This window comes from Hippopotamus amphibius, chromosome 10 (assembly GCF_030028045.1).
Source record: "Hippopotamus amphibius kiboko isolate mHipAmp2 chromosome 10, mHipAmp2.hap2, whole genome shotgun sequence".
NCBI classification, from domain to species: domain Eukaryota; kingdom Metazoa; phylum Chordata; class Mammalia; order Artiodactyla; family Hippopotamidae; genus Hippopotamus; species Hippopotamus amphibius.
Genome location: NC_080195.1, coordinates 68,566,513 through 68,594,458, shown reverse-complemented (window position 1 = coordinate 68,594,458; position 27,946 = coordinate 68,566,513). Strand labels below are relative to the sequence as shown.

The 27,946-nt window shown below is 39.1% G+C and overlaps 2 protein-coding genes across 3 annotated transcripts in view; one reads left to right on the top strand and one right to left on the bottom strand.

The window, feature by feature from the left end:
* Window positions 1–416: 416 nt before the first annotated feature.
* RPL24 (ribosomal protein L24) lies at window positions 417–5,138 on the bottom strand. Its single transcript, XM_057696741.1, has 6 exons — window positions 5,042–5,138; window positions 4,835–4,910; window positions 4,193–4,303; window positions 1,641–1,777; window positions 1,169–1,232; window positions 417–541 (listed from the first exon to the last, which is right to left on the bottom strand). Exons 1-6 carry the CDS (start codon window positions 5,044–5,046, stop codon window positions 461–463), a joined length of 474 nt encoding a protein of 157 aa, XP_057552724.1. The 5' UTR covers window positions 5,047–5,138; the 3' UTR covers window positions 417–460.
* Window positions 5,139–5,173: 35 nt separating this feature from the next.
* The window catches only part of CEP97 (centrosomal protein 97), a 44,543-nt gene continuing 21,770 nt past the window's right edge, over window positions 5,174–27,946 (top strand). For both annotated transcript variants that reach the window (XM_057696740.1, XM_057696739.1), the window contains exons 1-5: window positions 5,174–5,422; window positions 22,423–22,598; window positions 24,380–24,522; window positions 25,268–25,426; window positions 26,320–26,421. In XM_057696740.1, coding sequence (XP_057552723.1) covers window positions 22,556–22,598; window positions 24,380–24,522; window positions 25,268–25,426; window positions 26,320–26,421 — 447 coding nt within the window. In that variant the 5' untranslated portion in view covers window positions 5,174–5,422; window positions 22,423–22,555. The remainder of the gene's footprint in view (window positions 5,423–22,422; window positions 22,599–24,379; window positions 24,523–25,267; window positions 25,427–26,319; window positions 26,422–27,946) is intronic.

The following is a 27,946-nucleotide window of genomic DNA, read 5'->3' as shown; positions in this document are numbered from 1 at the left end:
CAACACAGCCAATAAGTAAAGATAAGACCCAACGCAGCCAATAAGTAAAGAAATAATTTTAAAAGGGGGTGGGTCTTTCTGCAGACATAAGTGATAGAAAAAAATACATCTTTTAGCAATCAACCTGGACTAAAAATAAAATCTATGCAACATCCTATTACTTGTAGCTAGGTAACAAAAAAGTTTAGACAATGCAGTCTGTGTAATGTGCACTTACAGCCTCAGCTGAGCAAAGCTTGCATTTAACCATATAGATCTTACTTTGTATCATTTTGCTTAACATCTCTTTCATCTAAGAGGCTTACATTAGAAGGCATTATTCCCAAGAAATGAACTGTTTAAAAAATACCTAGCCATTACATTCTTAACTGTGTAGGCCGAACATGCCTGCTTTAAAAGTAAAAATTCCACCACAATCTAGTTATAGTCAGATCTTTATTTAAAAATCCAATCTGCCAACTTAGCGTTTTCCACCAACGCGGGGAGCAGAAACCTTCACAGGCTTTACAATCTTTTGCTTAGGTGCTGCCTTTGTGGGAGCCTGTAAAAAGACAACATGTTATGTGGCATTATTCCATGTGGCTTTCTTTTTTTCCCAATCACCCCTCTTATGCCCAGATTCTGTTTGTATCCTAGATTGCTTTCCTGTTTTCCTAATATTATAAAGAATTCCTCTCAAAAGTCCACCTTTATATGAAATATAAATGAAAGACAAAAATACCAGATTGAAGGAGTTAAGAGATACAATTCAGGATCCGTGTGGGATCCTGAATTGTATCCTAAGGACAGAAAAAGGACCACTGCTAATTTTTTGGTTTTGAAATTTTTACTATGGTTATCTAAATTGATTAACACTGATAAAAGCTGGGTAAATTCTGTACAATTATAGAAAATTTTACTGAAAATCTAGAATTATTTATAAATAAACTTTAAAACACCTTTATTTTCCCCCTTTCCATGTCTATATAGCACTAACAGACTCATTTGGCTCTAGCCAAAGGGACCTCTCTGGAGACCTGAATCACTCACCCAGAAACCAATCATGGATAGCATTTCCATTAGAGCCTTGCGCTAAGTTCTTTAGAAAACTGAAATTTTAATTTACCACAATTTGGATTAAAAATAAATCTTCCTTTCTGTTGCTTTAAATGAGAAATCCAGGACAAACCTTTGCAGCAGCCATTGCTGTCTTTTTAGATGCTTGTTTAGCCTTTTTTGCTTCCTTGGCAGCCCTGTGGGGTTAAAAATAACTTAAGTAAAGCACTTTACTCCTTATGGGTACAGCTTGTTAACAAGAGGCTAGTGTCTTGGAAAAGCAGAACTAACATATTCCTTCCCCATCTGCAATTATTTGTATGATAAATCCTTTGGATACAATTGTCATTAACCACCAAGTCAGCTTAACATTTATTAGAAATTGTACAGTACCTTTATAATTGCATATAGAATTTCAACAACTCATTTAGACTGTAGTATAAACTTGAGTATTATTAAACATGAATATTTACAATTGACAATCTCGATATAAACACAAGTATCACAACATGAAATTTCAGATAAGATTCCTATGCCTGTGAACCCAAACATAACCTAAAATCCATCCCAATAGCCGAAATGCTTCATAATGAAAGTTTCCTCACCTGATAGCCTGTTCTCGTTGAGCCTTTCTAACTTCAGGTTTCTGATTCCTCTTAGCCATTATATCAGCAAGAGACGCACCAGTTATGGCCCTCTGGAATTTGACTGCGCGGCGGGTTCTTTTCTTCTGAATTTCTTCCTACAGAACGAAAAGATGGGAAGCACACTCAGAAACCTTCTTTCATGAATGAAGGGGAGAAATGAAATCACATGTCAGAAGGGGGCAAAGGAGCTCTCTCTTGGGCCTTTTTTTTAGAAGGGCACTAATCCCATTCATGAGGGCTCTGCCCTCAGGACTGTATCACCTCCCAAAGGTCCCACCTCCTAACCATCACCTTGGAGGTTCAGTTTCAACATGAATTTGGGGGGGGGGGAACACAATTCAGACCACAGAAATATTCAATCAGGGAGTTCTCTGGTGGCCTAGTAGTTATGACTTTGAGCTTTAACTGCTGGTGGCCCAGGTTCAATCTCTGGTTGGGAAACTGACATCCCACAAGCCGCATGGCTCAGCCAGAAAAAAAAAAACACCCCAAAAACGCACAAAACAACCAAAATAATTCATTCATTATTTGAAATAAGATATACACACAAATGTTTTTTAAAGTATCTATACATAAAATACTGCAATATACAAGTAAGTTTTTCAATTATGGATTGGTTAAACTACCTATTACAAATCCTGACCATTTACTACTTTATTTAGGAAGACAAAGTTAAACTCTAAGGAAGTTAACTGAATAGTACTTTAGTTATTTTAGTAAGGCTGTTTATGATAAAGAATGTGCTTTTGGAAAAAAACTATCAAACCTCAATTCTGTTTTATTTTTGCTCAAACACTGGGACACTGGGAGAAACAGTCAAGTTAGAAAATGAGAGGAAAGCCACCAAATGTTAGGGAATGTCTGGGAATCAAGACAGTACAGTTCAAACATTTGCTGCAAACTCTCCATTGGAAACCTATACTATACAGTGCTTACGAGAAAAAAGATCTTGCAGTGCACCTGTAAGTCCAACAAAAAATAAAATATACTTGAACTGTTTTTTAAGGCAGGGATATGCAAAATATCTTAAAATTTTTAAGCAGGACATATGGAGAAAAGAGGGCACATTTGTGGTTAACTAAAATGCTCATTTTAAACTTTTTACTGAGATGAAATCTTACCGTAGAAAATGCCAACATTTACCTGTTTATATTTTTCTATCTCAAATCCATTTTAAAAACATTTTTCTTATTGTGGTAAGATATATGTAACATTAAGTTGACCATTCTAAAGCATTTTTAAGTGTATGATTCAGTGGCACTAAGTACATTTGCAATGTTCGGCAAACACCATCAATTTCCATCTTCAGAACCTTTTCATAATCCACAACAAACTCTGTACCCATTACATAATAGCTCCCCATTCCACCTTCCCCACTCACCCCTGCCTAGTAACCTCGACTTTGTCTTTATGAATTTGCCCACAACTAGGTACCTCATAAAAGTGGAATCATACAATATTTGTCCTTTTGTGTTTGCTTTGTTTCATTTAGCATAATGTCAGGCTGGCTGCCAGCTTTTTAAGGCTGAATAATATTGCACTGTATGTATGTATCACATTTTGTTATCCATTCATCCACTAATGGGACATTTGGTTGTTTCTACCTTTTGGCCATTGTGAATAATAGTGCTTACTATTATTCGGTGTACAAGTACTCTGTTAAGTCCCTGCTTACAATTCTCTTGAGTATATACAGACTTAGAAGTGGAGTTACCAGATCATATAACGGTAATTCTCTTTAACTTTTTGAGAAACTGCCAAACCACTTTCCACAATGTCTGCACCATCTTCATTCAGCAATGCACAGGGTTCCAATTTCTCCACATCCCCTCCAACATTTGTAATTCCTCCCCCCCCCTTTTTGGATAATGGCCACCCGAATGGCTGTCACATCCGTGTTTCCTTTGCATTCACTTTTAGTTTATAATTTTTCCTTCCTCTGAACTCCCATAATACCTAGCCACGTCCTTCACCAAGGAGGCGCTCGCTCACTAAATATTTATAAACCTCCTGAATGCTAATTCTCTTGCCAAAGCACTCAAACCTGTTCTCAAAAATCTTTCATCAAGCTAAAAGACCACTTCAAAAAACACATCCAGTCCTGAGAACAAACAAATATGAAGACTCCACAATATGATATCTACATTAGGAATAATTCTATAAGCATTATAACCAGTACCAAGTTTCCATAAGAACTATTTAGTTTCCACTCACTTGAACATCTTCAACACTTTCACGGTGCCCTTTAACCCAAGTGAGCTTAATGTAATTTACCTAACTCTGGAAAGGAGACACTTTCAAATTTCAACTCGACATATTTTTTTACTGTGAGCCAAAGATGTATAAGGAGGCACTCTTCATGTCAGTCATTTTCCTTCACTGTTTGATGCTCTACATTTTAAGAGTACTTTCACATACTGTCTCACTTAATTACAATTTTACAGAGCAGCAACTGACGCTCAAAGGTTCAACAACTTAAGACCAACAACATCAAAGTGCATTTCACTTACCGACTGTCCCTTTTTGTGCTTTCTTCTGTAGAGGACAGTCCAGTTGATCTGACGAGGATTCCTCTTGGAAAGGAATGCTGACTCACATTTTGCATTAAGAAATTGGAAAACCTGTCGTGACAAGTTCAAAGCAAGAGTCTGAGCTTGAAATTATTAGTAAGTTAATATTGTAGTTCTATCCTCTCATTTTACAAAACAGGCCCATACAGACCAAAAGGCTTGAGTCACAGAACTGGCAGGAAATTTGTCTCTGCGTTTGGCCCTGTCTTTTCTTAAAAGGAGACAAACCTAAGTTCACATTGCTGGGGAGGGTGGGATGTCAAATTCTGGGAGGCATCTAACTCCTGTCCCTCCAGAGATTCCAAGAGGACCTGGTGCCCATAAAATAGCCAGGTATCCCGGTGGCCCACTGCCCTTACATGGGAACATCCTAACTTCCGACTTGATTTACACTAGATCAAAGCCCAAGACTGATTCATTTGGAAGCATCTGATCCTAACAACCACTGCACACAGGGTCCCCGGAAGAAGCTTTTCAGGGACCAAGAGTGATGTGGTAAAGTATCCCGCGTAGACCGAATGAGACCGAATCTGCTTCTTTTTTTAGAAGCACAAAATGCGTTTAGCCCACGCGGCCTTTCACCTTCCCGTCGGTCCTGGCGTAGCGCCTCCCGTGTCCTGGGTAGATCTTGTACCCGCTGAAACTACACAGCTCGACCCTGTAACGAAAAGCGAAAGCCCATTAACTGGGGAGAGGGGTGTCTTCGGCAAGGAAAAGCCATGCCTGGGATGCCGGAGAGACGCTCTGCCCGAAGATGGAAGCAGATTGGGATGCAGTGTTGCCGCTTACTTCATGGCCGCTAACGCCGCGGAGGAGGAAAGATGGCGAAGAGAAAGAAAGAATTATGGGAACAAGCCTTATAAGGTCTTGGGAAAGCAATTTCCTCCCACAATTCTCTTCCCTAACCCCGGCGCTCGGCGATGACGTCACCTCGCCAAGGTGACGCGTCTAGAGTCACCCAGCGGCCGGCTCCCTCCGGAGTAATTGCGTTAAGAGGCGATGAAGGCTCTGCAGTCGAGGAGGGAGGGACAGTCAGGCAGGCGGGCAGTTGGTTTCTAAGCCATTCTGTCTCTCCTAGAGCAACGTCCTACTGCAGGGAATGTGAGCTGAAGAGAAGGGGGCACTTTCTCCCTCTTGTAGTTTAATGATGCACAGATGAATACCCCGCAGGTAAAACCTAAAATCATATTTTGCCTTCTGTGATGGCCCATTTCCTTAACTAACAAAATTGAATTGTAATAGTTTCCCCATTTGCAAAAAAATAATGATATCTGAACTGTCTCCCAGGCCGAAGCATTGCAAAACGACGACTGCCGGTGGCGGAGGAGCTCTTTGCTCCGCCGTTACCTGGGGGGAAGGGGGGTGGGGGGCGGTGCTTGCTCAGGAAACCACGAAGCCCTTCTCTGGAGAAGGCAGCGCTGCCCGGGCCCGCTGCGAGGGCCAATGCCTGAATCGCTTGAACCCTTCTGTGATGCTAGATACTTCAGCATATGGTAGGGAATGGCAAAAGACAATCCTTAAATTGTGTGGGAGACTGGAGTACTTGGTTAGCAAACAAATATAATGGTTGATTTATGCTGTTGTTGGAGCCCAAGGCAGGCTGCTCCAAAGTATGCCTCAATGGCATACTGCTTATTTTGAGTTCAGGTTACTTAAGAACTGGTAGGTGCGAGAGGGATATTTTGACCCTCCTCTCTGTACCCCTGCAAGCAGGAAATAAATCTCTCATATTCTCTTGCTATACTGTACCAGAAGGTAAGGAGACATCATTATTACCAGAGAAGGGAATTCAGGGGCAAGAAGCTTGTATAAACAAACTTTGATACTTCTTTACCAATGTACTACTGCACGTCCAAAGTTTTCTTAAATTCCTTACTAATTATTATTCCTTTGTCTAAAAAATATAAAAGCTGCTTGCTTTTGCAACTTGTCACTTAGGACTTATTTCTATGAGACCTCTGTGCACGTGAATTGTTTGTTTCTTTTTCTCCTGTTAATGTGCTGTGTATTAATTTTGTAATTAGTCCAGCCATAAGAACTCAGGATGAGTAGAGTAGGAAATTTCCCTCTCTCTGACACTATACAAGCAACTCACTCTAAAAAGATTCTGCAAGTAGGTGATTAAAGAGATTTAGAAAGTACAACAAGGTGGCTAAGATTAAGAAAGCTGCACATATGTTGAAAACAATCTCCAGAATAAATTAACAGAGATCTGAATGGAATTGGAAAACTAAAGCAAAGGAAAGGAATTTGACAGCCTGACCAGCTCTTACTGGCTGTTGAGAATATCTGGTATACTTAGAAGACTTTGTCTAAATAGACTATAGGCAGAGGGATACCTCAGCTTCCATGGTTTTTGAACTTAACTCTTGACATGCATCTAACTTTCCTTGTTTTAAATTATTGCTGATTAAAGAATTATTTTTTCACTTAAAAAAAATCTTTCTGGAATAGTCCTTCTACAAACTCCACAAGGCACAGCTGAGTAGAGGGTGGAGCCACAATCTACCTGCAGGAATTTGGACCTGTTTACTTCACAGAACCCCAGAATTTATAGTCCCTTCCCAAGCATTTTAGGAAGATTTTGTCCTGTCGCTCCTTGAAATTATATTTGGTCTGACTAGCTCTGTGGAGGAAAAGCAGGAAACTGAGTCTTAGGGATTTTAGCTCTTTTACTCTTTCCTGGAGGGCATTCTTGAGCTGGTGTTTCAGGGTTCTTTATAACACTCTATCACACCTTGAATTGTATGCAAACACTCATAAGAAGAAGAAATTATACAGAAACCCCTAAAAGCATTTTATATAGTGTCATAAAGCACAGTTTCCAGCACCATACCTAAATTTTTGCAGACTTTATCCCATCTCTTTTATAGGCAAAAGGCTCAGCTTCACTCCAAAAATTGGTGCTCTTCTGGGCCTGTATATAGCTTCCTCAGAACAGAGCATTCTTTTCACTGTTTATTCACCTTTTATACATATTCTCCTGCTGTATTAGTTTCCTGTGGTTGCTGTAACTAATTACCACAAACTTGGAGGCTTAAAACATCAGAAATGTATTCTCTTATGGTTCTGGAGGCTGGAAGTCTGAAATCAGTATCACTGGGCTGAAGTCAAGGGATCTGTGCTCCCTCTGGAGGCTCTGGGGCAGAACATGTTTCTTGCTCTTCCAGTTTCCACCCACATAAACCCTCTTGAATTCCTAACCCATAAAAATGGTGAGATCATAAAATGTTTTTTGTTGGATTTTTAAAAATATTATTTATTTATTTAGCTGTGCTAGGTCTTAGTTGCAGCATGCGGGATCTGGTTCCCTGACAAGAGATAGAACCCCAACCCCCTGCATTGGGAGCGTGGAGTATTAACCACTGGACTACCAGGGAAGTCCCAAATGTTTGTTGTTTTAAACTACTTTGTTTTAGGAATAATTTAACATAGCAATAGATAATGCAGGAGGTAAGGAAAATTTGAAAATGGAGACAGTGAATAGTGGTATCATTTGTCAAAAGAGGACAGATAAGAGGAAGGAGCATGTTTTTGAGCAAAGGGGCAGTCTGGGAAAGACCAAGTTCAAGATGCCGTAGGATGTTAAGGTGGAGCTGTGTAGAGGAGAGATAAAGAAGTTCAGAGGAGTGTTTGGAATAGGATGTATTTTAGGAGTAATGGACTTATAGGTGATAATAGAATATGTGGGTTAACATCACCTAGTGTCAGGCTGTCTTCTCTGGAAGCACTTACTGAGACTGTGTTTAGAGTAAAAGATATTTGTTCGGGATCAGGTGCTGTCGAAGGAGGAAGCAGTATTAAGCAGAAGAAGGCAAATACAGTATGGGTCCAACTAAACCTGAGTCAACCCTGCCAGGAGCTCTGGAACAATTATTGCCTGTCAGAGTTTCCCTTTTTGAGTCAAGTCATCAATTCTCTTTATACCCCCACCTTGCCTAGTAAGCAGATGTGGGTTGACCCAGGGAGTTCATGACCTAAGTGAGGTGGTTCTCAGCAGCTGAGCCAGACTCTACTAATAGCTGGAGTATGTTGCCGACTACGATGTCTTCAAGTCCTTGCTTGAAGACGGATCTGGATAGTGTATCTCTGGGTCTGCCACCCCTAAAAAGAGAGACTAGAGTGAGTCAGCCAGAGGAATCAGGAAATACCAATATTTAAGGGATAGGGAAAATGGAGAAAGAATCTACTGAAGGAGGCTAAGCAGATGAGGTCAAAGGAAATAGATATCAGTGACAGTCATCTCACAGAAACCTATGGAAGAGTTTTGACAGTATTAAGAGCCAGAGAAAGTTCAAATAAAACAATAACAGGAATGTGTAAAGACAGAAATGCCTTTGGAATGACTTAGGCACCAATCTTAGTGCTTTCTTCCAATAGCATTCTCTTCTCAGTTGTGGGAGGGATCCTGCCTTCTTAGAATCAGAGTTTCTAGCAGGCTGGTCCATCCTAAAACTCTCAGGCATTGGCCTCAGGGAAGGCTTTGAAAAGAATGTCTAGTAACCAGATTAGAAAATAGGTTTGAAAATTACTCAGTACACAATTATGAATCTTTCTTTAAAATGTTGAAGCATTATTAAAATTTAAAAATTTAGGAACTTCCTAGGTGGCGCAGTGGTTGGGAATCCACCTGCCAATGCAGGGGACACAGGTTTGATCCCTGCTCTGGGAGGATCCCACATGCCGCAGAGCAACTGAGCCCGTGTGCCACAACTGCTGAAGCCCGAGCGCCTGGAGCCTGTGCTCCACATGGAGAGAGGCCACTGCATTGAGAAGCCTGCGCACCACAATGAAGAGTAGCCCTACACTCAGCTACAGGGAGCCTGTGTGCAGCAACGAAGACCCAATGCAACCAATAAATAAATTAATTTTAAAAAATTTAAAGACTTCTTTTTAAAAAATCTAAATCTAATTGTTTTCATATCTAACTACCAATTATATGAAATATAAGTGACAGAGGAACATGTGAAATGACTCCACGTGGTTGCAATTGGCATCTACAAGATGACAATTTCTTCAACATCATGTAAAATTGAGAGAGAGAGAGATTAGAATGTATGAACAGAAACAGCTATATAAATTGCAGGGCCCAGTGTAACATGAAAGTATGAGGGTCCCTTTGTCAAAAATCAGGAAAAAGAAGTAGTAAAATAAGCTATTTCCTTTCTTCTACAATCTATCTCTCAGCCTTTCATGATATTTTTTCAATTGCTATTTAACTTCATGCTCTCTCAGACAAGGACATTCTCTGGGCTGGTGCAGTCCCTCATAGGTGCCCAGGGGCCTACCCTGAGAGTTAACATTGTACTAGAATATTCCAGGCCCACCAGCTCTCAGGGTCCCCCTCCTTAGAGGCACCAGAGCAACAAACTGCTGCAGTGGGGCTGGGAAAGCCAGCCAGCCGTCTCCTTCCACCATCCTGCTGGGTAGTTATCAAACCACTTGCATAATGCATGTTGATGGTGCTGCCAGCTTTGGAGAGAGCTGAGGGGGAGGGGAAGGACTGAGTCAGGGAACTGTAGAACCAGTGGCCCTCTGGAACCCATCCCTATAAAGCGGAGGCTGCAGGGAGTGGGCCCACAAGGGTGCTAAGGCACCAAGCCCCAAGCACTATTGTTCCATTATACTTCACTTAAAAAACACAAATTCAAGGATACAATTATTAAGACTTTCAAGACAGTGACTGGAGAGCATTAAACTCCAAGTATGGTATGCCCCTGAGCAAGGGACCCTGTGTAACTCCATAGATTGTAAAATGTGAAGCTGGCTCTGCCTATAGATTAAAAAAAAAAATTTAAGAGCCTCCTCAACTAATTGCAATATATGGAGTTTCACTGAGGTCTGATTTGAACAACCACACTGGATAGACCATAGGGGTAATTTGAATAATGACTGGATTTTTGATGATGTTAAGATGCACTGTTAATACTTGAGGTACTATAATTGTACAGTACTGTGTTTGTGTTTAATAAAAAAAAGAGTTCTTACATTGGTATATGGAGATACATACTAAATATTTACAGATGAAATAGCAGGATGGCTGGGATTTGCCATAAAATAATCTGAGGGAGGGACTAGTGGGTAAGGGCCTGGATGAAAAAATGATTGACCAAAAGTGGATAACAGAGCTGAAGCTGGGTCTTGGGTAGGAGAGTTCATCACAATAGTCTCTATATTGTTATGTACTCTTTTAATTACTTTTCCATGATAAAAAAGTTTCAAACAATTATAAAGTGTTTGGGGACTGAATTCAATCCTGAAAATAGGAAGAATAAGTACCACCTGTATTATTTTGTAATTAAAAAATTTTTTTAAACAAACAATAAACAATTTATACAAGAATGTTTATAGCATCTTTATTCATAATAAATACAGGAAACTCTCTAGGTGCTCCATCAAAGGTGAATGTATAGGCAAACTATAATATATATTTATATAATGGACTACTACTCAGAAATAAAAAGGAATAAGCTGTTGACTTACACATCGAGTCCCCAAAACAATATGCTAAGTGAAAGAAGCCTACCCCCCCAAAAAAGTACATATTGTATGATTCTGTTTATCAAGTTCTACACCAAATCTAACCTATGGTGGAAAAGAACAGTGGTTGCTTCTGGGTGGGAGAGGAAGGACTAAGTGGGAAATGGTATGAGAGAACTTTCTGTGTTAATGGTAATGTTGTATGTCTTTATGTGGAATCCTAACCACTGGACTGCCAGGGAATTCCCATAAATTTTACTTTAAAAAAAGAAGGAAACAAGGGACGTCCCTGGTGGTACAGTGGATAAGACTCCACGCTCCCTGGAGGAGTAGGTAGTCCTTGGTTTCATCCCTGGTCAGGGAAGTAGGAGGCCGGGGTTTCATCCCTGATCAGGGAACTCGATCCCACATGTATGTCACAACTAAGGAGCCCACCTGCCGCAACTAAGAAGCCTGTGAGTTGCAACTAAGGAGCCCACCTACTGCAAATAAGACCCAGCACAACCAAATAAATAGGTATTACAAATAAATAAAGTAGAGACTTCCCTGACTACACAGTGGTTAAGCATCTGCCTGCCAATGCAGGGGACATGGGTTGGATCCCTGGTCTGGGAAGATCCCACATGCTGTGGAGCAACTAAGCTTGTGTGCCACAACTACTGAGCCTGAGCTCTGTAGCCTGTGAGCCACAACTGCTGAGCCCACATGCCATAGCTACTGAAACCCACATGCCTAGAGCCCAAGCTCCACAACAGGAGAGGGCACGGCAGTGAGAGGCCCACACACCACAACAAGGAGTAGCCCCCACTCACCACAACTAGAGAAAGCCCACACAGCAACAAAGGCTCAACACAGTGAAAGAAAGAAAGAAAGGAAGAAAAGAAGGAAGGAAGGAAGAAAGAAAGGAAGGAAGGAAAGAAAGAAAGAGAAAGAGAGAAAGAAAGAAAAAGAAAGAAAGAAAGAAAAAGAAAAAGAAAGAAAGAAAAGAAAGAAAGAAAAAAAAAAGAGGAAGAAAGGAAGAAAGAAAGGAAAAGAAGTACATATTGAATGCTAGTTAATGAAATACTCAAAGTACATAGCGGGAGGTGTACTGATACACCAAAAAATGAGGTGGATGGAGGGGAGGGACAGATGGATATATTTGTGATAAAATAAGTATAGTAAAATGTTGATAAGAGAAAGTGGTGGGCTTATGACTGTCCTCTGTAAAGCTCTTTCAAACTTTCTGTATGTTGGAAATGGTGCATAAAAAATTTTGGTATAAATAAAGGGAGCCATTTTCTGGAAGAAACTGGTATTACCAATTGGCTCAAAAATGCAAGAGGAACGAAGTATTGTGCTTTTTTGATTCAGAATGCAATAACTGCTTATTACTGTTCACATACTCTGTTGGTTCTCACTCATGTGCCCAAGCTGTCTACTTTGGCTGGACTCTTTCCTCCCTTTCGCTGGCTAACTTCCTACTCAGATTTTATTTCCTCCAGAACAGAGGTCTGGAAATATTACCTGTTTTAGGCTTTGTGGGCTGAGGCAAAATTGAGAATATTTATATAGGTATTTATATAACAAGAGAGAAAACCAATTTCCACAATATATTCATTGATGAAATTTAAAATATGATAATATTGAGTACATTTTTGTAAAACAGGTCTACTAAAGAAAAGAATGAAATTCTTTTTGGAGAGGGGAGGATAACATGTAACATTTCCCTATCATCAAAATCAGTTGCAAATATTAATGTGTTAATCGTGATCCATAATGAGATTTTACAGCTTTTATCTTTGAAAGATGTCGTTTCACCCTGACAAATTCTGCCATCAATCCAAGGACATATGATTTAAATTGAGCATATTAATCTCTTGGAAGTCAACTATAGAATTATATTAGACTATTCTCTTGGTATTTTCCTTTTAGCATGTCAAATTAATTATTTCCAATAGAAAGTTAAAGCTCCAAAATGCACAGTTAAATGGGTCTTGAATATGAAAATTTACATTTGCTTTGAGGTCTCGACAACACTGCTAAAACTGTAGTTTAAGCTTGAAAAATATAACCACTGCAAATTTGTTAGAGAATGGACAACTTCCTTTTTGTTTTAACTTCTGAATCAAATAATGTCAGTGATTATCAAAATGAGTTTACCACAATATTTTGCATGTAAGTTCTGCATTTTCCTTAGCTTGAGTTTAAGAATCATCATCACGTGATCAAAATTAGCAAAAAACAAATCCTAAAGTCATTCAGTAAGTGTTCCATAATAATGGTAAAGGGAGGTTCTTTTCATTTGAAAAAAATTTAATCTTGGCCCTGAGCTAAAAAAACAAACAAAAAAAGGCATAATAAAATGTTACCACTGGTAAGTCATCAAACACTGTGTGGTAATATCCAGGTCAGGATATTCAGCTGCTATTTCTGACAAAAATTCATGGGCTGATGATGGTAAGCCCATAAGAAGAAGTGAAGCTTATTGTTGACACCACTGGCTGAACACATGGTGGATTCAAATGTTTTCCACAAAGAATCTGCTAATTAATAATACAATCATGTTATAACCATAAGGCTTTACGCCTTACATTTTCACAAGTGTTGTAAATCTGTCAAACTAAGGCTTTTTCTACTTTAAAAAAAAAATAACATTCCACTTACGTGTATTGAATTAATGTTTTCTCAACTTTTAAAAAGTATTCTCACCTGTTCATTGCAGCCTATTCATAGAGGGTAATTCTTCAGTCACTTCAAGCATTGACTCCTTGAATAAACGTAACAAAGGAGCAGTTTCAACCTGTCAACTCATTAAGAGCCAAGGAAAACCATTCAAAATAATTAGGCTCACTACATAATTTTAATTGACCGCTGATGTTGTTCCCAGTGTGCTCAACACTTTCAGCAGCTATTCTTACCTAAAGGCTAATGATCTTAAACAAGTTTATTTTTTCTGGTACATTTCTTCAGCTGCTGTAGTCAAACATCATTTAATTAACATATCATAAGTAAATGACTTTCCTTGCTTGCTTAACAAATGAGCTACTTGGAAATTACTTTGGTTGCAGCCTAATTTTCTTTATCGCTTTTCTCTCTCTTTTTTTTTTTTGTAAAGAAATTTTACTATGATGAGATATTCTATTTAAATGTTCTAACTTTTCTGTTTTCTGTGATTTGAATATTGTGATGACTGCTTAGTCTGGTAATGACATATATTGTATTTTTTAGCATATAGGTTCATTGCATAATAAACATAATGCTTTGCCATCTAATTTGTGAACAAAATAATCCACAGTTCACAGTACCTTAAAGATGGAATATTTGTCTATCTTTTTCTTTTTTTGTTTTGACATGATAGATATATGCTGATAAAAATAATAATAAAATGTCACAGTATGGTGATATACATGGCACATGAAATGCTGTCAAGTAAAACTGTGTCACTGTCATTTGTAGTGTGTAGCAGCACTATGAAGAGCTAAGAATGCCCCATGTGGTCTGAGTTATGAGGACTGTAATTGTAGTGTAAAAGCAGCTGTAGACAATAGGTAAATAAGTATGACTGTGTTCCAATGAAATTTTACTGAAATTTGAATTTCATATAATTTTATGTCATAAAATATTATTTAATTTTTCCCCAGTCATGTAAAATGCAAAAACCATATTAGCCGTAGGCTGTACAGAAGTAGGCAGCAGGCTGGATTCAGCCCATAGGCTGTAGTTTGCCAACCTCTTCTAGAGTCTATGTAAAGTAGACTTTTGAGTTTATTTCATTTGTTTATTACTTCATGGAAAGGAATTTATATTTTGTTTTATTTTTTAAAAATTTTATTGGAGTATAGTTGATTTTCAATGTTGTATTAGTTTCAGGTGTACAGCAAAGTGAATCAATTATACATATACATATATCCGTTCTTTTTTAGATTCTTTTCCCATATGGATCATTTGTTCCCTGTGCTATACGGTAGGTCATTATTAGTTATCTATTTTATATAGAAACAGGAGGGAAGGGGTCAGGGCACAACCTTTAAAAGAATGATATAGCCATAGGACATGGCAAAGACTGGTTAGTACCAGTTGGGTCCAAGATGGCAGAAGATTCGATTTCTAGTAGACCTTGAGCCTCATTATATGCTCATTGTAATACCTTAGCATGCTAAGTGACACACCCACCAGCACCATGACAATTTTTTTTTTAAGTCATATTTGTTTACTTATTTACTTGGCTGCCTTGGGTCTTAGTTGTGGCATGTGGGATTTTTGTTGTGGTGTGAGACCGCTTAGCTGCTGTGTGCGGGCTTCACTCCAGTTGTGGTGTGTGGGCTCCAGATTGAGCAGGCTCAGTAGTTATGGCACACAGGCTCTCTAGTTGTGGTGCTTGGGTTTAGTTGCCCTGCAGCATGTGGGATCTTAGTTTCCCAACCAGGGATTGAACCCAACCACATCCCCTGCATTGGAAGGCGGATTCTTAACCACTGGACCACCAGGGACGTGCCACCGTGACAGTTCTGAGGCCAACCACAAAAGGTCAGAAAGTGGGTGGTGGCCCAGTTCCTGGAAATCCCTGCCCCTTCCCTGAAATAATTGGAATAATCCTCCCACTCATTAGCCTATGAAATTACTCAGCCCATAAAAACTAACCACACCATAATTCGAGGCTTTCTTGCCTTCTGAGATGGCCAATACGCTCTGTGGAGTGTTTCTCTCAAAATAAATTCACTTCTTACCTATCACTTCATCTCCGAATTCTTTTGCAATGAGGCAAGAACCTTAAATTCACTGAGAACAGTAGTGTGTGTGTGTGTGTGTGTGTGTGTGTGTGTGTGTGTGTATATATATATATATATATATATATATATATAAATCCCAAGGGAATTTGTATTTTAGCTTAAAGAGATTGTTATTTATATTCCTTCTGTATAATAGACTGTTGTAGTTAAATGTGAAAATCTTAGTGATTTAAAGTTTTGAAAGTACAACTTCAGAAGAGAAAAAGTTAACACATATACTTGCATTCCTCAGTGTAGTAATATATTTTATATATTTCTGTTCAATAGTATCCTCTCTTAACTGGAAAGGAAGAAAAGATAAATTTTTAAAAAGTGCATGAGACAACCAGAAGTAGATCACATGGAAATTTACAAAATATATTACCTGAAAATAGCAGTCCCAAAACTATGTACAGTAAATATCCATTTTTGTTAAAAAAAAAAAACAAAAAAAAACCCACAACGGCAGGCAGTGAAACTGTGCATCTCAGATTGGGACTTGAACCCACATGCCAGGACTTGAACATAGCCTAAACCCAGATTGGGACTTGAACCCACGCGGCTGGGACTCAAACCCGGCCAAGGCCCTAACTGGGGCTTGAACCCATGTGGCTGGGACTCAGACTCAGCCAAAAGACAGACTGGGACTCTAACCCACAGTCTTTTAATTTAGAATCATTCACCCGGTGTCTAGACTTACTGAGGCTCAGGTTCTTGATGTCTCATCGCAGAAAGAATTCAGTGAGAGACAAAGTGATGGGTAAGAAATGGATTTACTTAGAAACATACTGCACAGACAGAAAGTGGGCCAACTCAGAAGGTGAGAAAGGCACCAGGGTATGGGGGTTGTCAGTTTTTATAGGGGTGGGTAATGAGTGGGAGTAGTATTCCAGCTATTTCAGGAAGGGGGGTGGATTTCCAGGAACTGGGCTACCGCCCACTTTTTGATCCTTATGGAACTGTCACTGTGCCTGTGGGTGTGTCATTTAGCTTGCTGATGTGTAACAGTGAGCATATACTGAGACTCAAGGACTAGTGGAAGTCAGCCATCTTGGACCCATTTGGCTCTAGTCGGTTTATGTCACGTCCTTGGGCTATGTCATTCTTTCAAAGGTTGTGCCTTGCCCCCTTCCATCGTGTTTCAGCAGGGAGTTTAGATATATTCCCATTGATAAAAATAGATTAAAAGGAAACACAACAACATGTTAACAGTAACTATATCTGGGTAGGGGAATTATGGAAAATTTTTATTTTTACTTTTTGCTTGTATTTTCTAAGATTTTTACAGTAACTTTTCTCTTTTTTTAAAGCTGATAGAAGCTACATTCTTTTAAAATAGAAAATATATCCTGAAGGACAAAGAAAACATCTAAAGATATATTTAGACTCCTTTGGAGACTATTTTTTGCAAATTAAATTGTTTGAAAATTTGTGTAACATTCTGTGTACAAGCAACTGTGTAGGAAAACTTCTGATAATTACTGTAGTTAGATCACTTATATCAGCTACACTGGTGTATGCCATATATGAGAGACATAATTCACTGATACTCTGAATTTTCTTCCTCTTCAGAGAAATTTTTTTCAGAATTGACCAAATTTTTCATATCTCTAATTGATGTCAGTGGAGCCCCAAATGAGGTGGACCATCATGTGTAATTACAGCATAAAGGCTTTAGTATTTAAAAGCTACTTGGAAGTTGATTACCTCTCTTTTCCCCTTATTAGTCAGGGTTCTCCAGAGAAACAGAACCAATAGGATGTGCATATATATAGGAAGAGATTTATTTTAAGGAACTGGCTCACATGATTTTGAAGGCAGGGATCTCCAAAATGTGCAGGGTGGGCTGGCAGATTGGAAACCCAGTAAGGAAGCAGTGTTGTGGTTCAAGTCCAAAGATTGCCTGAGAATTCCATGCTGTTCAGGGGAGGTCAGTCTTTTGTTCTGTTTAGATCTTCAGCTGATTGGATGAGGCTGACCTACGTAATGGAGGGCAATCTGCTTTACTGAAAGTCTGCCAATTTAAATGTAAATCTTATCCCAAAACACCCTCACAGAAGGCATTCAAAATAATGTTTGATCGTATATCTGGGCACTGTGGCCCAGCCAAGTTGACACACAAAATTAACCATTACACCACTTATTTAATTTTTAAAAACTATTTATTTATTTATTTATTTATTTATTTATTTTTGGTTATGTTGGGTCTTTGTTGCTGCACATGGGCTCTCTCTAGTTGTGGCAACAAGTGGGGGGCTACTCTTCATTGCAGTGCCTGGGTGGCTTCTCTTGTTGCAGAGCTCAGGCTCCAGGCTTGTGGGCTTCAGTAGTTGTGACACACAGGCTTAGTTGGTCTGCGGCATGTGGGATCTTCTGAACCCAGGGATCCCCAACTCAGTGTTTGAACCCTTGTCCCCTGCATTGGCAGGCAGATTCTTAACCACTGTGCCACCAGAGAAGTCCCTATACTACTTATTTTTAAAAAATGAATCAAGTTGAGGGGGTGGGGTAGAGAGTAAAACTGCCACTGTTATAAAAAAGAGCTTTTTGAGATTTTAAGCACCCACAGTCTTCCACGTATACATCAAAATTACAACTTTTTATTTAAACATTTGCTTAATTTTCAATTAGAAATATGAATTGCTTATATAGGTTTCACGGCCTTTTAGAAGCACTTCAAAAGAGAGGAAATAAAGCTGTCAAGGATTCCTTTATTATTCTTTTAAACAAAAGTCAACTTTTTCCCAGTTAGTTATAGGTATTTCACAGTGGCTTTATTCTTGAAATTTATTTATACTTTCACCTCTTCTTTTTCTCAGCTATTAGCTGATATGTTATATGGGGAAAATAAAATAAAATATTTAGTATCTCATCTTGAGATGGCTAACTATTCTAAATTATTTTGGCCCTGACATTTCATGCTATTTAGGATTGATTCTTTTTTTTTTTTTTTTTTTTTAGGATTGATTCTTTAAGACTGTTCTGTTCACCTTCCTGAAATCTCACTGCTTTGGAGAATGGTGGGCTGGCAGTTTACATCCAGAGGGTTGATGGAGGCAGTCATTCACTGGTTCCCCCAAACTGTTTTATTTTCCTCTCCCTGAGAAAGCTTCCTATTTGTTCAGCACTAATCTCTAGACAGAAGCCCAGCTAGAAACTCCTTATAATAATAAGGCAGAGTAGTTAGCCCCTTCATCCAAATATTATTGTAGAATTTCATTACTGAAATTCTTTAACTTTGGTTCTAAACTTCTTTTTGATTTACAGACTTTGATATTCTGAAAGAGTTGCAGCCCCTCTTCTACATAAGCACACAGACAAAACACTTGAAACTACATGCATAACCTCGTGCACTGTTTGGTTTTTATCATTGTGTGTGTTACAATTATTAAATAATGATAAATAATAATGAGGAAAGTTAATGCTCATTTGGGGCTTCTAGATAACACATGATGAAATAAAATTCTTATTTTATGGCAAGACAAGAAATTTTCAACATAAAATTTTCACTGCCCATTTGGGCCTCCTCCCTCTCTTTAGTGTGTATTGTGCATCTGCATTAACTAGACCGCCTTAGGAGATAACTTTCCTTCTTAATCTCATACAAGGTCACAACTCCTTAGGAGACAATCTTCCTTCTTAATCTTATAAGGGGCCAAAATGGCCCCTGACCCACTATTCGCTTTGTACTGTAGATCTGGATTGTGTAAACTGTCAAAAATATGTAATTTGTCTCAAAAACTTATATAAGCATGCTTTGACCTCTAATGGACAAAACAGTCCTCAGAGTTTTCTGGTTTATGATCATCAGGTTGACGGGAATAAAATTTTCCACTTCTTTCTTAGATCGACTGTTGATTAATTTTTTTCATTGACACCCATGAATCACTTTTTCACAGTTGGCAGTCTCTCCTTACGTGTCACAGGTCATAGATAAGGGAGCAGGACCATAAGAGTCTGCCAATGAATACTAGCCAGAGAAGAAAACTTTTGATTTTGTGTACCTAAATATTCAGATAAATCACACAAAAAATCACATAAAATCACTTAAACCACATAAAAGACTTTTATTGTAAAAAAAAAAAGGCACATTTTCAAAATCTTTACAGTGTCAAAATTCTTTTTTTGGTTTTTTTTGGTGACTTTTTAAAATTTATTTATTTATTTTATTTTATTTATTTATTGGCTGTGCTGGGTCTTCCTTGCTGCACATGGGCTTTCTCTGGTTGCTGAGAGAGGGGGCTACTCTTCATTGTGGTGCGTAGGCTCCTCATTGTAGTGGCTTCTCTTGTTGTGGAGCACGGGCCCTAGGTGCGTGGGCTTCAATAGTTGCAGCACATGGGCTCAGTAGTTGTGGCTCACGGGCTCTAGAGCACAGGCTCAATAGTTGTGGCGCACGGGCTTAGTTGCTCTGTGACATGTGGAATCTTCCCAGGGCAGGGCTCGAACCCGTGTCCCTTGCATTGGCAGGCGGATTCTTTACCGCTGCACCATCTAAGTCCTGTCAAAATTCTTTAGGTTAATAACTTCTTAGTTTTAAAACTTTAAAACTTCGAAGTTATATTTACTTCTTTCAAATATAAGTTCTCATCCTAATTAGAAAATCTCCTTTGTTTTGTCAAGATAAACTGCACTATCCAAAATGTTCCAATTTTCTGTCTACCTAGTTTTTTAATTTCATGTTATCTAAACTTGTACACAATACTCTCCTGAAACTGCTCTGGTAAAGGTCACCATCCACGATTACAAGAGTCTCCTTCCTGCCACTATTGGACTTTTCAGTTCTTCCTTGTCACATGAGCAGTCTAACCTTTATAAAACACAAGTATCATTTTGTCAGTCCCTCAGTCAAAAGCACCAAGTGAAAACTAGTGGAATGAATGGTGGGACGCCAGACTATGGTTGCCCTGGAAAGTTGAATTTCAAGAGGGAAGTTTTTTTTTTTTTTATTTTTTTTTTTTATTTTTTTTATTTTTTGGCACACGGGCTTAGTTGCTCCGTGGCATGTGGGATCTTCCTGGAGCTGGGATCGAACCCATGACCTCTGCATTGGCAGGCGGATTCTTAACCACTGCGCCACCTAGGAAGCCCCAAGAGGGAAGTTTTTGAGGGGGGGATTAATATGATAAAAGGTGTTGTTTTACTTAGATCATGCCAGTAGCAGTGGGAAGATGAATTAGAGATGGGGAAGATGAGTCAGGGTGATCAGCTGTTGCAGAGATCAAGTATATGTGCAGACAGGAAAAAGTCTTTTTTGTGGGGCCTGAGCCTGCCAAAAAATGCTACCTTGTTGAGAAGTTCATTGTGTTGGTTAGTAGAATCCTCCAAATTGACTGGAGTGTGCAGTGCAGAGTTTAACATATACACAAAAGAAAGCGATTTAAAGTATAGCAATTTGATTTTAGATGCAATAGCTGTATCTGAAGCACAAAAGTGATTTCAAAGGGTTGCTGGTTCACTTGGGTGTGCAGGACGGTGCCCAGCAACAGTGGCCACTCTCTTTAAGAGCTATGTCTAAACTCAGTTAACCCCATGAAGTAAATCCTTTGGCCCTTTCCTCAGGATCCCAGTTCAGACAAACCAGACAAAACTCTGGTTCTGCTATTCCTGTAATCTTGCAGGAAGCTATGCTCCTCAAGTACCTTCTGGGCTTCCACAACCCCCCTTCCCACGTCATTACCCAGCAAAACTGGAGAGAACTGAAAACCCTTTCTCCCTGAGCTAGAGACTCGCCTCAGTCCTCACCAGCTGTTCCAGGGAACAAAGGTTAGAAGGAGACAGAATTCAGGCTTGCTTTGTTCTTACACCTATATAGTAAGACTGTGCTTTCTAGGTAAGGGGTCTCTTGGTTAGAAGAAAAAAAATTCCTAGCCTGAATCCTGCTTCAGAGCTAGGAAATTTGTCTTCAGACTAAAACAGTGGGAAACAGAGTTAAAAAAAAGAAAAAAAGAATCAGGTGTAGGCAGAGAAATAGGAGGAGGATTCAGGAAGGAGGGGATGCTCACAGAATCAATTGTCTGGAAATCTAAAAGTGTGAGTTGTGGGGATTTTTTTTCAAACAAATTATCAGAGATTTTGGACGTGGCTGTTTCAGAAAGAGGGGAATTCAGAATAAAGGTTGCAAGAGGGAATGAAGGAGTGGGTAGTAGAAATTGGAAGCTCCTTTTCTACACTCGTGCTATCAGGTTAGCTTCATTACCACCTGCTTCCACCTGCAGCCTGTGCTGTCTTTTCATCTTCTGTACTTCTGAACTGTTTAGAATCTACCCATCTTTTAAGCCTTAGCTCCGTTTCACTTCCTCCTTCAAGTCTCCTTTGAAGATTATAGTTTCTATTTCTTTCTCCATTCCCTGAAAGCTTACTGAGTTCATAGCTATAGTCACACTAGTTAGCATGTAATAGTTGTATCAAAAGTGTAAGCCTACTCCCCTCCAGCAAGGCAGTGTAATTTTTGAGTTTGGAGACTATTGTAAACTTCTTTTGTATACTCCCTGGAAAAATTTTGGGTTTATACTTATTAAATACACTTCCAGGTCTAAAGTTCTGTTAACTATTCAAGAACAACCACTTAAAAATACCGTATAAAAGCTTCTATCCCAACATGCTTTAACTAAATTTTCAAATTAAATGTACATATTTTGACTATCAACACAATCGCCTATAGCAGAGTTGAACACTTTCAACTTATTCAGAACTGTCAAAAGAAGGGACAGCCCCCACTGCGAGAAGCCTCTAGCGGTGAGTCCTCAAATTGAGTCTGCATTGAGTAGCGACCTTATAATCATCCCGATGGTAAAAGTGTCAAATTTTGAAAACACCTAGAAAAAAGGGTGAAATGATCATTTAACAGTTAGTTTGCTTCTCTGCCAAATAAGGGAGTTGACCCGGGTGCCCAAACTCACTGCGGCTCAGATTCTAACCCCGGTTTCTCATTGTTAGTTGTAGGCAGCCAATTGGGCCGTTTGGGTGCCGTGCATCCTGGGAGCTGTAGTTTCTGGCTCCCTCCTCCCGACTACGAGCTCCACCCAGCAGCCGAAGGAAGGTTGCTTGGTATTATTAGCCAGCGGGAAGCATGGCGGTGGCCCGCGTCGACGCGGCTTTGCCTACTGGAGAAGGTAAGGCGATCCCCACCCCAGGGTCCCCAGGTTTACTCCATAGAACTGAATTATAATTGCCTGGTGGAGAGAAGAAGACTGGGTTTAGGGGTGCAGGTCTGGGCCAGCTCTTTCGATGTGGGGTGGTGGGCATCGCGGTGGCGCGCTGCTCTCTGGGAGTCGTAGTTCCCTGGGCGCTGTCTGGCTCTCCGGCGTCGCGGCGAGGGCCATCAGGGGGACTACAAGCCCCCAGAGACCTTCGCGCTACCGGGCGCCGCGAGTCCCGCACTCCTGAGGATGCCTGGGCGGTGGGTTTCTGGCTGCAGTGCCCTTTCTTGGATGTTTCCTTTGAGTTCTGGGTGCCCAAGTGAAAACTGCAGGGTCTTCCCCTTTCCTGTGGATTCCTAGAACGTTCAAGAAAACCCTCTCCCAAACATAGCTCCGTAGATTGACGTTGGACCCTTTCTTGGAAGTGTCCGGTGGCCGTGATAAAATCTGGGGGTTATCCAGAGCCTACAGTTCTCCACCCCTTGTTTTGCAGACCGGGTGCTGGGATCTAGTTTGGTCTCTGCCCAACGAGCGCGGGGCGTGGGTGCTTCTGTAGGTGCTGTGCGAGTGGAGCTCATTTGTTTTGGTTACAGCTCGGAAGCTCTGGGTCAGCGGCAGGGCTCAGGGTCGAGGCCCACCTCCACAGCTTAGGTCTGGGGCTAGTTATCTAGGAAGGGAGAGTCTAAGAGGTCTCTCGACCCCTTTGAATTGTGTGCAGATGCTGTGCATTTTCCTGGGACGGTATATAGCTTTCACCAAATTCTCAGAATCGAATGACCAACCCCACCCCCGCTAGAAGCCATTAGACAATGGAAAAACGTTGGTTGAAACCCTTCAGGACAGCAATCTCGCATAATTATTTCCCGCAGTAACCTTAATCTGGGTAGAAATTTGAAATTGGCAGTTTCTTTGGCCCCTCCCCCCTCTAATATCGGCTTCCTTTAAACTCCGCCTCCCCAGCCCACCGCGGCAATGTACTGATAATAGAAGTTAACATTTATAGAGTAGTTTTTATATGAGCTAGGCTATGTTCTGAGTGCCTTTTTTTTTTAATTACCTCATTTTCTCTGTAGAACAACGTTGTAAGGCAGATATTATTATCATTCCTATTTTACAGAGTAGAAAAGTGAGCCCAAAACAGATCAGTAACTTGCCCAAGACACCACAGTGGTTAGCTAGTGGAGCCAGGATTTGAACGTCTGTTAAATATATCAAATTACTTTATTGAATGCTGTGTGCCAGGAATGGGAGTAAGTGCCCTTCATATGGTTTCTCTTTTCATCCTCACATCAATTTAATGAATTAGGTATATTATTCCCATTTTGTAGATAAATTAAGTGTACTTTGATTTTCAAAATAGTTTGGGCACTTTAGGATATACTGGTAGTTAGGTTGTAAGCAGGTTAAGCTTTATCAAAAGATTAATTACACTCAAAAAATACTGTCATTACTTAGGCACAAAATATGGAAGTAATAGTTCACATTTAAATATGAAGAATTCCAAAGTATTATATCAAAGAAACTTGAGTAGAAGACTATCACAAATCTAGGTATAATTTGATATTTCTAAAGGAAAATGAATAATTTCAATCTGTAGTCACTTAAAAATCGATTGCTTTAGTTTTTAGATCTTGGTATTTATTATGCTCTAGTGTTTTCTAACTCTGAATGTATAAGATTTTATGAGTATGATTTTATTCCTATTCTCAGCTGTTGTATTTGTGTTTTCTAACAGTTTCCCTTCTCTCTTAAAGGATCAGTGGTCAATTGGTCAGGGCAGGGGCTACAGAAATTAAGTCCAAACTTACCCTGTGAAGTTGATATTCATACTTTGATTCTGGATAAGAATCAGATTATTAAGTTGGAAAATCTTGAGAAATGCAAACGATTAATACAGGTAGGTATTGCTATGTGGGGGAAATAGTTATGTAAGACCAGTTTATTATTACAAAAAATAAAAGAGTAAGATAACAAGTAACTGCAATCCAAGAAAGCAGAAAATGTTGCCTTAAATTTTTAAAAATTTTAAAAACTAATATAAATTTATTTAATAAAATAATTTAAGAAAAAAATAAATTAAATTTTGCATGATGATTATTCAATGATGATTTTTAAATTTCTCCTGAAGATGAACACTTTTTTGCTATCTTTAGAGTAGACTAGAAAAAAAGAGCATTTGTTAAAAATGAAAACATTTTATGTTGGCAAAATATTGTGCTGTTAAGATAACCTTTTATTTCATGGTGGGGTAAAGAGTTGATTAATTCGTTCCTTCAACAGGTGTTTATTGGGCCCTTCTTATGTGTCTGGCACTGTTCTAGATTTTGATGGAGACAGTGTGAGGACTCTTATTGTAGAGCTTACACTCTCAAGTAGTTGCTGCATTAAAAATGTTTTCTTTTACTAGTTGGAGGTGGTCTGATTGCTCAGCTTTATCTGTATTTTCCACTGCTTAGGAACGACAACAACAACAAGCTAATAGTTACACTGCAGAGTATTTAGACAATATATGTGAAAAGTACAAATTGAGTTTGTATATTTGGGAATGTTTGGCCATATAAACAAATCTTTTTAACCACCGTAATGTGAAAGTAATATTTGTATTTTACTCCTAAGATTAATGGTATGTTTTCTTTCCACAGTTGTCAGTGGCTAATAATCGACTGGTGCGGATGATGGGTGTGGCCAAACTGACCCAACTCCGGGTGTTAAATTTGCCTCATAATAGCATTGGCTATGTGGAAGGCCTAAAGGAGCTAGTACATTTGGAATGGCTGAATTTGGCTGGAAATAATCTCAAGGTGAGTTGTTTCTTTTTTTTTTAGTAATTAGGTTTTTTGGTTTGTTGTTTGTTTTTTTACTTCACAAAAGTATTTGCTGTGGAAAAGAAATTTAAGCAGTGCAGAAATAAATAGAATAAAAAGTGAAAGTTTCCACTCCCGTTCCCCAGAGATAATTTCAGTTAATATAAACTAAGAAAAGAAATCTCATTTTGAAGATTCATGCTGAATTAAGCTTTATGTACATGTTTAATGGTACAGTGGAGAATGTACTGTTTTAAAAGTCAGGCGTTCTGGATTCTAGTCCTGCTTCAACCACTTAGTGGCTCTATAGTTTTGGGTAAGTTAATAAATATTTCTGTGTCTTATTTTTTTGATATACCACATAAGGGAACTGGATTAAATGATGATAGCTGAATTTTATTGAGCATGTAATATATTCTAAGTACTATTCTAACCACCTGAACTGTTTTAACTTATTTAATCTCATGACAGCCAATAAAGTAGGTGCAGTCTTTGTTTATTACATAGATGAGGAAACTGAAGTACAGAGAAGTTAAGTAACTTGCCTTAGGTCACACAGGAAGTTTCAGAGCCAGGATTCGAATCCAGCCAGTTTGACTCCAGTGTTAACTTGTAAACTCTATGTTGTACCAACTGTCGTGTGTCATCACTAAAAGTTTCTTTAAGCTGTAAATATCTGGCTCTACTTTTAGAGGGATAATGAAGGTGGAATCTTGCTATATAGCGAAATGCCATATTCTATATGGCCTCTTCTTTCTCTTGCTAAGCCCTGCTCCTCTGCTTCTGATAATGAGAAGAGGATGCAGGAGGCTCAGCTACAAGGAAGTAGGGAAGAATTTAATTTTTAGATTTCATGTGCATGAAATAATGTGATCCTTTTCTTGTAATAGGCCATGGAACAAATCAATAGCTGCATAGCTCTACAACACCTTGATTTATCAGACAATAACATACCCCAGATAGGTGATCTATCTAAATTGGTATCACTGAAGGTAAGTGTATTTTATTTTCTATGTCGTTTCTGAAATTTATACTAAAATCCCAAGAGAAAGTGACCTAGTTGATCTAAAATCAGCCCGCTGTATATGAAGAACAGATTGTATTCGTTATGATAAAAATTCTATTAAAGTACCAGAAATTAAGTATGGAACTTTTTGTTGTTAATTTCTGTAACTGATTTAACTAAGACTGGTTGTATAGTTAAGGTTAATTCTTATTTACCATCCAACAAACATGATGAAATTCCCTTCATGCCCAATCAACCGACGTTAGCAGCTTTAATTATATAGTACATAACACGTTGGTGGGGTTGAGAGTAAACATTCCGGAACTTGAGTTATTTTTTTTAACACTCAAGATTGCTATTTTTTTGGTATTGATGAACCCAGTGACAGGGCAAGAATAGAGATGCAGGTGCAGAGAATGGACTTGAGGACACGGGAGTGAGGGGGTGAAGGGGAGGCTGGGACGAAGTGAGAGAGTAGCATTGACATATATACGCTACCAAATGTAAAATAGATAGCTAGTGGGAAGCTGCTGCGTAACACAGGGAGATCAACTCAATGGTGGGTGATGACTTAGAGGGCTGGGATAGGGAGGGTGGGAAGGAGTCACGGGAGGGAGGGGATATGGGGGGATATATGTATAAATACAGCTGATTCACTTTGTTGTACAGCAAAAACTGGCACAACATTGTAAAGCAATTATATTCCAATAAAGAGCTTAAAAAAAAAAAGATTGCTTTTTTTTTTAGTAACAGATACTACTAAATTATCAAAATTAACCTCACTTTAATTTAAAAAATTTGTGGCCTGTAGTACTTTTTATGAAGGGAATGCAGTCAAATAAGTAACAGTTGGAGGACTTCCCTGGTGGCAACAAAGCCCGTGCACCACAACTACTGAGCCCACACTCCACAACTACTGAAGCCTGTGTGCTGTGGGGTGTACATGCCACAACTGCTGAGCCTGTGTGCTGCAACTACTGAAGCCTGTGTGCCTAGAGCCCATGCTCTGCAACAAGAGAAGCCATTGCACTGAGAAACCTGCACATTGCAATGAAGAGTATCTCCTGCTTACCACAACTAGAGAAAGCCCGCATGCAGCAACGAGGACACAACATAGCCAAAAAAAAAAAAAAAGAAGAAAATAAGTAACAGTTGGAATCACAGCTTCAAAAAACACGTGTAGGCTTTTTCCATATTTTTGCTCAATTGGATATTGTTAGCATCAGGTGAATTCTTTGAGCCCTGGAAACAGTTTTATTAGCTCAAATTTCACCATATTGTTAGCAGAAATCATTTTTTAGCAACACTTACTCTAAACAATTTGATGTAGCCAGATACTAAGAGAATTCAAATGAACTAAAGGTGATTGAACTTTTTTTTTTTTTTTGGAGTGGAGGCATGATTACCTTATCAGATTCCTGGGTGTTCAGAGTCTTCAGTTTATGCTTCATTGTTGCTGACTTAATTTGAGCCAACACCATCTCCAAGCACATTCTACCTTCCTCAAACTT

Excerpts from the sequence above, each read along its gene's own strand:
- RPL24 (XM_057696741.1), bottom strand. Across the intron at positions 4,304-4,834 it reads ACGCCAGGACCGACGGGAAG|GTTTTCCAATTTCTTAATGC; the intron begins GTGAAAGGCCGC and ends TTGTCACGACAG. Across the intron at positions 1,778-4,192 it reads AGCACAAAAAGGGACAGTCG|GAAGAAATTCAGAAGAAAAG; the intron begins GTAAGTGAAATG and ends TTCGTTCTGTAG.